This window comes from Centruroides vittatus, unplaced genomic scaffold, assembly GCF_030686945.1.
Source record: "Centruroides vittatus isolate TY-2023 unplaced genomic scaffold, ASM3068694v2 contig_546, whole genome shotgun sequence".
NCBI classification, from domain to species: Eukaryota; Metazoa; Arthropoda; class Arachnida; order Scorpiones; family Buthidae; genus Centruroides; species Centruroides vittatus.
The window spans coordinates 1,030,444-1,041,123 of NW_027122322.1; the positions used below are offsets into that span (position 1 = coordinate 1,030,444).

At 29.7% G+C, this 10,680-nt stretch overlaps 3 protein-coding genes across 5 annotated transcripts in view; 2 read left to right on the forward strand and 1 right to left on the reverse strand.

The window, feature by feature from the left end:
- LOC136978578 (limulus clotting factor C-like) overlaps nt 1-3,740 on the forward strand; it is a 225,199-nt gene extending 221,459 nt beyond the window's left edge. The window contains exons 1-8 of one of the 2 annotated variants that reach the window (XM_067274305.1): nt 555-644; nt 713-863; nt 1,339-1,463; nt 1,569-1,664; nt 1,864-1,939; nt 2,408-2,602; nt 3,389-3,459; nt 3,563-3,740. In XM_067274305.1, the coding sequence (XP_067130406.1) occupies nt 623-644; nt 713-863; nt 1,339-1,463; nt 1,569-1,664; nt 1,864-1,939; nt 2,408-2,602; nt 3,389-3,459; nt 3,563-3,657 (831 nt within the window). In that variant the 5' untranslated portion in view covers nt 555-622 and the 3' untranslated portion in view covers nt 3,658-3,740. Of the gene's footprint in view, nt 1-554; nt 645-712; nt 864-1,338; nt 1,464-1,568; nt 1,665-1,863; nt 1,940-2,407; nt 2,603-3,388; nt 3,460-3,562 lie in introns of those variants that run through there. The other variant, XM_067274304.1, reaches the window with a different exon arrangement.
- Nucleotides 1-10,680, forward strand: part of LOC136978575 (coiled-coil domain-containing protein 50-like) — a 175,656-nt gene that overhangs the window by 150,760 nt on the left and 14,216 nt on the right. The gene's annotated exons all lie outside the window — the stretch shown is intronic.
- LOC136978571 (clotting factor C-like) overlaps nt 3,716-10,680 on the reverse strand; it is a 56,746-nt gene continuing 49,781 nt past the window's right edge. For both annotated transcript variants that reach the window (XM_067274294.1, XM_067274293.1), the window contains exons 14-18: nt 10,389-10,488; nt 8,530-8,732; nt 5,479-5,768; nt 4,501-4,668; nt 3,716-4,207 (exon numbers count right to left, since the gene is read on the reverse strand). In XM_067274294.1, coding sequence (XP_067130395.1) covers nt 3,857-4,207; nt 4,501-4,668; nt 5,479-5,768; nt 8,530-8,732; nt 10,389-10,488 — 1,112 coding nt within the window. In that variant the 3' untranslated portion in view covers nt 3,716-3,856. The remainder of the gene's footprint in view (nt 4,208-4,500; nt 4,669-5,478; nt 5,769-8,529; nt 8,733-10,388; nt 10,489-10,680) is intronic.

Consider the following 10,680-nt stretch of genomic DNA (forward strand, 5'->3'; position numbering starts at 1 on the left):
TAATAACCAGTAAAATCGTCATTAAGTGTGACCCTACTGGATAAACATACGCTCCCTTTATCTCCCCATCCCCTCGACCTTTAACCACCAAAAAGCACAGGAGGTAAACTCCAGAGGGTGAACAAAAATTGTGCTCCTCACACACACACAAAACGATCCCATAATTTTTTTTTTTTTTTTTTTTTTTTTTTTGCATTTCTCGATGTTTCAAGGTGTTCTGAATCCAAAAAAGGTAAAAATCTTTGGGGGGTTCATTCTTGACCGATGTTTTTCCTCGATATGTAACAGGTGGAAAAGTAAAAAGGGGTGCAGATTCACCCCTTATTGCCTTTAGATTACGAGAAAAGAATTCTAAACAAGATTTTACTCTGAAAGTTTATATAAGACAGGTACTGTAATAGGAAAAGATGCCTTTCGAATTTTAAAATACGACCAATAAAACATTCCGAGAAAGCGAAAGTTTGTATTTCCTAAAAGAAAAAATTAAAAAAAATAGAATAAAAAAAGATTCTTGCAGGATATTATGAAATATTACAAACTGGTTTCGAAGAACTCTCAACTTGTTTTGATTTGCATGAAGCTCGTCATAAGATAGAAGAACTTTTAACTGGAAGAGGCAAGAATGTCTATTTTCATTTTCAAAAGTAAGTTATTGGCTTATTAAATTCTTAATAATTTAATAAATTTAATAATTGGAAATGTTTCTCCCCAGTATTTGCCACTATTTTGCTGTGTTCGTTAGTTATCTCGGACGATTTCCCGTATCCCAAAGATGCTCCCACTAAAATCGACGATTGCAGGGATGTCATTTTTAATTGCGATTGCGGAAGTCCCGGTTATAAATTTCAAGCCGTAATTAAACAGTGAGTTTAATTATTGGAATTTTGGTGGCACCTATTATTATTTTAATCCGTAAATAAACAATATATAATTCTGTGGAGGAGGAAGAGAGATAATGTATAAAATTGGAAACTACAGATAAAATGTCGGATCTTCTTGTTCGTATCGGGCCCGAAACAGGAACTAAGTAGGCCCCTATCACATCTGCTTGGCCCTTGAATGCAACTACTTAATTGATGATTAATGAAATAATATTTTGAATCCAGTGCAAATATTTCCACGTTTATAGGCCTACATACAGGGTGAGTTAAAAGTCCCTTGCACCCTCGTTGACCTTGAAAATGATCAACAAGGGTGCAATGGACTTTTAACTCATTCTGTTCAGACTATACCAACGGGTCATGTGTAGAAGATTTGGCTCATTAATTAAAGACAAAACAAATATTTCAAAAGATTTAGAACTACATTACTAAAATGTCTTAAATTCCTGCTTTGAAGATGCCATTTCTGGAATCCTCCGGAAGCTGCTTGTGCTCGATTTTCTAACTGCTTAGAATGTGAAGATGGAGTGGACAGATGCGTAGCTTGTCCTCGAGGAAAATATGGAAGATGGTGCAATGGAAGTAAGTTCTCCTCAATAATATGATTTATTTTAATGTAGAAACCCAAGAAGAGAGTTACTTGATATATTAATTAAAATATAAATGCATATTTTTTTACGAGTTAAGGATGCAATTGTGAAAATGGAGGTACCTGTAACAAAGAGGACGGATCGTGTATTTGTCCGTCCGGATACCAAGGAGAAAGATGCGAAATTAGAAAAGGTAAATTGTTAACAGTGTTGTTGACAATACACTTCCTAATATATCAATTAGAAAATGAAAAAAATTATGGTTTATGAAGCCAATATAAAAAGTTTCAATTTAAATATCAATTCAAAAATATTAACTCTATTTATGTATTAGTATTTATTAAAAAACATCAATATTGCATTAAATATTAATTTAATTGCCATATTTTCAGTAATAACAACAGGAGAATTAAATTGCCATACCAAAGCTAGTACTTTAATGAAGTATGGAAAAAATACTCAGATAAAGTAAGTGTAAATGGTTTATTTTATATAATCAATCAAATATTCTTTAATCGTAATAGGCATAACCTGTTACAAAGGGGGTTATGTTGTCAACAATCAGTTCTTCTCAATTAATCAATACAAATTATAGATTGCACTTAATGTTGCCATATGAAACATAATGTACATCGCACTTTCCGTCAAACATTTCTTTAAACACAAGAGATCAAATTTTTTCCTGATATTGTTAGCCTTTTCACATACACATAACAAATGAAATTTTGAGAAGTCCATGTTACATCTTGGGCACAAATTATTAGTATACACATATAACTTATTGTCTATCAATATAACATCGCTATTGAGACAGAGTTGAATAAAGAACCTCTTCACATTGAAAGGTAAATTAGATATTTTATATAATAAAAGTGAATACTTTGAGAGAATTTACATTTACTTTGCAATGTATTTTTAAATGGAATTAATTTCCAGTGTTACTTGTCCCCACGGATGTAAAGAAGCCAATGGTGATGTATGGGGCACGTCTATTTATACCGAAGAGTCTTCCGTCTGTAGAGCTGCTATTCATGCCAAAGTTTTGAACAACAATGGGGGTAAAGCCACCGTGGTTGATAATGGAATTTATCCTGAATTTATCGGATCCAATACAGAAATTTCTTCTAAGAGGTAAGATTCAATAAGAGTACTTTTTTTTTTATAAAACATTAATTTAAGCAACAATTATTTCCAGTTATTAAGGACATGGTTTCAAATCTTGCTTTAGACGTTGATGTTTGTGTGTCAATCCCATTAAAATTTGACCCATTATTGTTTGAAGATGCTCTAAAGAAGTGGTTTAGAGCATCCTGAAAAATTTTTCATCTTTTATAGCCTCTCATTAAAATGTTTTGGAAACTGAAGATCATCTAACAATTTCAGAAAATTGAAATAAACAGTTTAAAAAAATGTAAATTAATGAAAAAGGTTGATGCTAAATATGGGCAATAAACTCGAAGATTTATTTGAATACAAGTCAGTTTACATTAAAAATTAATAGAGAAACTTTTTCAAACATTTTCTAAAGTTTAGGTTAGGTACATGCTCCGGAATGACACGAAACTCCCTTGCTTTGAATGATCTTGCCATACATTTAACCAAATTTTGAAAGAGAATTTATGTTGTATTGCTATTTCAAGGCATCGTCTGTCCCTCAATTTTATTAATATTTATCAAGATTTGATTTGAGATTCTATTTTTATTTATATCTAGAATGGAAAAAAAACAATTGCAGAAATTGCTTGTAAATGATGGATAAAATTTCCAATTACTTAGTCTATTGACTCAAAGAATAAATTGACACATAACTAAACACATCTATAGATGTGTTTGTTTCTTTACTTATTTTAAAATTCTAAGACTCCTGGGGAAAATATTATTATTGAAAATAATATATTTTCTGTTGTTTATTTACAGCGTTTCTAGAAAAGTGAAAAGTTTTCGCTTTGAAAGTTTCAAAGAAGAAGGACCAGAAAGAAAAAGAGAAAGTAATAAGTTTTATTTTAAATAGTTGTAATATGGATTTATAATACATCCATTAAGCAGATTTTACCATATATATTAATTAAAATAATTTTGTTTATTTAATAGAATGCCCAGCTAATTGGATTCCAAATGACAGTGGTTGCATTTTATTTTCATCATCAGTTGGTGCTTGGAAAATAGTTGATAACTGTATAGAGTAAATGAATATTTATACATATTCATGGATATTATTATTCTATTACTTGTATTAAAATTATAAAATAAAAATTTTATTTTATGGTTATTTGTTTATTTGATTGATAAATAGAGTAATTCATTCTATAATAATCCATTAAATGTAACATCTAGAATTAAACTGATGTTATTCTTCAACATATCAAGTATATTGTAATAAAAAATTTATAAAAAGTGATGAATCCAATTTATAAAGTTAAAAACTTTTGTAAAACCGCCATATTGGCCTGCAGTTCCGCATCCACTGGGAGATCCCCAACTTACGATACCTTCTAATACCCATTTCCTTTCTCGACCAGAATCGTCTGCAAATACCATAGGGCCTCCGCTATCGCCACTACAGGAATCCGAATTAATTTTGGATGCACCGGCACAAAACATGTTCTCCGTGACCGTAAGTGGAAGATCGGCATCTTCGTAAGCTTTTTCGCAACGTTCGTAAGATACAACCGGCAATACTGCTTGCTGTAATTGTTGGGAATAGGACTGATTTTCATTTAAACCCCATCCAGTTATCTGAAAATTTAACCATGCTGTTATAAAAATTATTATAATTTCTTAAAATTTAAATCTTTTACTATTATTAAACAGATTGCACTTTAACTCTTAAGGGAATTAATTTATAGTGATCACAAATTCCAATAGTTTGAAATATTACTCTTGTTAATAGAATAATTTTCTGAAGTGTTTTCAATATTATGAAAATTCAAATTTTTTTTTATTTACTTGCAAATATAAGTACTTTCAAGTGAATTAAAAGAAATTATATAATGAATTATCAGTTTAATCAGTAAGAAAATCCTACTCACTATACCAAGTTTTCCATCTACCAAATGTTCTCTGGTAGTAGTACCGGTTGGCAAACATACAGTTTGCACTCTTGTTGTCAAAGTAACTGGTTCATCCAAATGTATCAAGGCAATGTCTGCATCAAACAGATGAGGATCGTAATCAGGATGAATATGAATTTCTTGAACCTATAACATATTAGAATAAAGTCCATTATTAGAAAATTTGTTTATGAATATAACTGTTATAACAAACTATAGCACTTAAAATTTTATGAATTGACTATAATTATATCCTATCCATTTTGATGAGTTCTTTCCAATATATGTTTATAATTATATCCCATGCTGATAGAACTGGTCTGCAAAGGGCTCTATCAGCATAGAAGCAGACATAATTAATATATATCAGTTTGAGCCCCTTGGTTCAATAAACTTATACTCACTGCCCCCAATCATACCCCATGCCCCTAACTCATTTTTCCTTGTGTGAGAAAAGCTTGGAAACACTCTTAGAAAATTTTTTCATAAACTTCACACTGTGTGTCCTTACTGTACATTGTTCTTTACACCTGGAAGCCATTAAAAGCACCCTCCTGCCACCACCTGGCTTCACAAGCATCTAGTCCCTGAGTGAGCACTAGTTCTAAATCATACGAATCCAGTTCCTGCCATTGGCGCTATTTGCTGTAGCAAACAATAACAATGGCAGGAACTAGATTTGTGTCAGTTTTGGGTCATTGTTAAAAATTATGAATTCTTTATTTGTAATTTCTATTAGTTAAAAATGAAAATAAGTTAAATTTTTAGATTACTCTTTCTTTAATATAATAATAATGCTTTGAATTATGTCTTAAAATAATTCTTGATATTGAAATTATAAAATAGAAGCGATATAGTTTTAATGTAAAGCCATTGTTAAACAATAAACATTAACAGATATGTAGCACTTATGCATGAATTCTTACAATAAATATATTTAAAATGTGGAAAAAGTACCTTTCTTTCTTGTACAAGATCATCATCTAGTTTGTCATCACGATAGTATTTTCCTAAATAAATTTTAAATTTATCAGGTTCTATAATTCTGTTTGTAGCGCCTTTAGTTACACAATGAGCAGCTGTAGTAACCCACTGTTCACTTAATAATGCTCCTCCACATAAAAGAAACCATTTATTTGAATCTGGAACTTCTCGAGCTACTGCTGCTTGCCACGGCCATTGACCAATTTCGGTTGCATTACCATTTAAAATAAAAGGTGCTCTCTTTGAATCTGAACGACCACAGACTAAAATTAAAATAAAATAAAATTATTAGTTAGTTAATTCAATACTTTTAAAATATATAATATATATAACTTAATATATTTTTCAATATGGTGGTTTTATTAAATATATTTAAACTAATATTAATATGAATTTAATGTAAAAACAAACATAAACAAGAGAGATTGCATTTCTCAAAAAATTGGATGCTTTCCTAATTTAATCATAACAGTTTTAGTTTTAATCTCTGACAGTTTTAATTGAGATTAAATTAAAATTGATTACTATCATGCATTGCTAAAATAATAATTCAAAATTATTATGTAATAAAATAACATTAATTTCTAAATATAATTATAATCAACTAAATTTTAATTATTGATTCATTTAAAGGAATTTGCTTGCATTTCTTTTCTTTAGTACAGCAGAGAAGCTGAAGGGCAATGAGATGGAGGTTTTTCCACAGCAGTTAGCACTGCTGCAGAACAGTATCTTAAGGACTTGATCTAAACTTTAACACTTTCTAGTGATGAAACAATGCATTTGAAGGACTATTCTTCTAGGACATTTTAGATACTCTAGGCCTCCTCTAGAACATGTAAAAATATTGCCATTACCTTACATACAACCTGTATATATCTATCCATGGGCAAAAGAAGTTGTTTCCAGCATTGCACATGTATATATCTGGTGCAAGCTTATTCCAGTATACTATAATAACTGAAGAGAATCAATTTAACACAATTTAGCCTAACACTAACTTCTAACATGTAAAGGATAAAGACAACATTGCAGAGATTGATACAAAAAGTGAGCTTTGTTTTCTTACAAAATTTTTCATTATATAAGGCATTGCTGCTGTACTCTAATCACCTACATCATGTTGGCTCATAAAGAAACATTGGTGTTGTGTTACACTATGAGTTGTCGAGATTGCTTTTGCAGTTTGCATTTTGATTTGATGTTAGAAAACTTTACATATTATTGCTGAATTACCATGCAATTGTCACATGCCCCTTTTATTGGATAATGGTTTTTATTTTACTGAATGCATTAATTATTATTTTCTAATTCAAACCAAATAATCTGCCAAATTATTGGGCTAAGTTAATATTTGTTTGGCAGATCATTTGGTTTGAGTTAACTATAAATTTGGTTTAGAGATGATGTTGATATATATTTAACATTATCACTGCATTTTTTTAACGAATTAATCTTTTGTTCCTGGATAAGTATTTAAGTATTAGTTATTTTAGCACTGGAACTAGTATACAGTACACCACATGCATACACTTAAGTAAACACCATCTATAAAACATAAAACATTATTGAATTGTACAGATCTGAATTGCTTTTGAACATGCTACAAACTGGAAACCTTTGAAAAAAAAAAATCTTTGTACAAATGAGCAAATGAACAATTACATTCACTTATTTTATCACTGTTATTACCTTTATCTATTATATTATCATTCCTATATAGACTGTGTTTATATGAATAATTAAGAACCAATACCGATCTCATACCTTTAGTAAAATTATTGCTGGCCTGCTACTTCAAACAGTTTGAGAAGCTTTGGTATAGATCCTATAATTTGAATTTAACTTTACTTCTAGATTAGTGAAAGTACTATGAATCGTGTAGACTAAAAATTATAAATTCGAAAAGCTTTGATTTGCCACTTTTAGTCTACGTGATAAAGAGGCACCTTAGAATCCTAACGTGTTCTTTTATTGTCTTAAGCTAGGTTTCCATAGGCAATGGTTACTGATGCCAATAGACTGGCATGTGGAAACATATAAATTAGGTGACACCACTTGATTGGTGACAATAATCTGTGCCAGCAAAAGTACACAGTGGCTATATTTTTTGGTACCAATTACGAAAACTCAAGAGGTGCCAATATCATTGCATGTGGAAACCTAGCTTTAGAAAAAAACATAAATATGAATATTAATAAAAAGAAAATCTTGATATCACTATTTTTAAGTATCAAATCAAGTGATTAGATGGCTGAGATAGTAATATGTCAATCTACCAGACAGGGAGATTTAGGATTGAATCTGAGTAAGCAACTCCTCAAGAATTTTTCATCAGTGGTTTGTCTTGGATATGTCAAGTCCCATCCCACATCACCAGGCCACACCTATGATGGGTATGGTAAAAAAAAAGCCCTCTTAAAGTCTTCAGGGTGAAAATAAGCAAAAATGGTAAGAAGTATTGAATCATTCAATAACATTCATTCATTTCTGAAGACCATCTCAATTCAGTTAATTTTAAATAATGCCAATCTGCCATATTATTGGTCTAAAATAAGACTACATTAATAATCAGATATAAAGTAATTTGACTAAACGTAGGCAGTTAGACTGCCATCTCATGGTAATTTTAATAATTATGCAATGTTTGACACTATTTAATTAATGCCAAACAGATTGGCATTAATTAAATATTGCATTTTTGGATTTATTATTTATAATTTTAAATATTGATTATAGTTAATGTAAATTAAATTGATAAATTGAATGTATTGATGATAAATTAATAGAATGCTGAAGAAATAAAATTTAATTTATTGATGATGAGGTGTACATAAATAGAAAATTAATTAAATAAAGGAAATGAATTTATTTTCTTAGAAAAACACATGAAAAACGAGTAAGTTTCTTAAGAAAGATTACTGAATTTTAAAGTGTATAACACTATTGTATAAATTAAAAGATGCTATATCAAACTTAACTGAGCTAATTACATTTCAACAACATGATAACATGGACACAAACCTGGAATACATGATGCTATCCTTCCAGTCCAGGTGCCATCTTTCGTACATCTTCGGGATTGTGATCCAACTAATTGATAATATCTAGATTCACAACTGTATTTAACACGAGTACCCACTTTATAGAATCCAGCGGGCAATGCATCTTCTGTATTGCTATTCTTAGGCTCTGGAAGATGCGTTGGAGGAAGATCTGTTGCTAAACTGTAAGTAGATTCATGTACAAAATTAATTGTTTCTGAAAAAGAACAAAATTCTTTAATAATTAAATTACGGAAGATAGATTTTATTACAACATCGATTTAACCTAAAACTGAAAATGCAGATAAAAGTCACACAATTAGAAAAAAGTATTTATTCAACCATTAATCATCATGAGATTGTTGTAAATTGTCATAGTATTTATGGCGTTTTGCTGGCACAAACTGCTTTACAGCTTGCAAACTGTATTTTGCCGCAGGTAACGGGATACGAGCAGACTTAAGATTTTTCAATATTCCAACACCTTTGGAATTATGTTTTGTGAGTTTTGATGTAAGCCAAGGTCCACTGTATGCATTATGATGTAGTAGGGTATGGGTAGCCACAGATTTCATTTTCCATTCCCTTGTTTTTTGAAAAAAGAAAGCTATTTATGACAATGCTAAAAAGAATTGTCATAGATAAAATAAATGTAAAAATTTATTGTAATTCTTGAACCTGTCCTATTTGCATTCAAACATATAAAATGGTGTTGGTTTTTATGTTGCTTTGGAAAATACTTTCATCCAGCCTTCTGGCACACAAACAATTCACTTTTGGTTTACTAAACTGAAATTTTTGTTGCATTCCATGTAACTATGTCATGTGACTTTTATACTTTCCAGTTGAACAGAACATTGTTACATAATAATGCTTCTTAGCTACTGCAGTTATGTGACTGGACCTTGATTGTTCTTTCTGCAAATGTACCAGAGACTATGTTTTTCCAACAACTTCATTTTCTTTACATGGCTCTGGAGAGAACTATGATTGTTTTTTCACTAAACTGACTTCACCATTGCATTCTACACTTTATTATTTACAGAATTGCAGGTTTAGTTTACAAACACATAAAAGTGAACTTTGATGTTCTTTCCTTGACCTCTTCATATACTTCAATGATATTTTATAACTTTTGAAACTTTCTATAGGAAAAGTTTCACTATGACACTACAAATATTATACTGGTAATGAATATTTATAGATAATATATATGCATAATATAATTTAATTTTATATAAATATTTAATGTGCATCATGTAGATTTTACAGGCATTAAAAAAATAATTCTCTCTAACTTAGATATAACTGATGTTTTTAATACAATAATTTTATGCAAATAACCCAGTGTTATTTGTGTTTAAAAGAAAATTTGAAAGGGAATGTGGAATATGCATGGACATGCTATATGCTGATTTTAAACTGCAATTACAAACTTAATAAACAGCTTTTCCTTTGTCTAAAATTCCTAAGAATATTTTTATAAAGCATCCTCTGTATGCTGTAGACATATTCTTCTCCAATTGTGGTATCTCCTATAATTTCTAAAAACAAGAACACATAAACTTTGCCTTTGGATTTCTTCTATTCATTTTCTTTGCTCAATCCATGCTTTAATTGATATCGGCTTCATATAATTATTGCTAAACCTTATATTATCTAAATTATTATTTTCAATAAATTCAGCAGTTACAATTAATTCTTTTATCTGATAATTTAATCAGATAAAAGACCTAGACTTTTTTATATTTTAAACAGAAAAAATGTTTGTGAAGTGTCATTTGCTTTCATACATGTATATGATAATTGTAAAATGAATATTGTATAAAGCAAACTTACTCAGAATTTATAACTGCAATTCTACTAATAGCAACGGATTGAGAGTATGATATCTCTTTTATACCATGAGCTGGTTTAGGTGGTTCTTCACAGGCTGTTACTATAGAAATAGAAATATTTGATATGAAAACATGTCAATTAAAATTAATATTTATAAATTACTCATATATTAATAAGCATTATTGAAAATTGTAAAAGATATTATCACCTTAATTAATCAGAGTATATTGCATACAATTCAATTTAATAATTCTTTTATTTGTACTTTTAATTAATTTTACAAAGAAATATA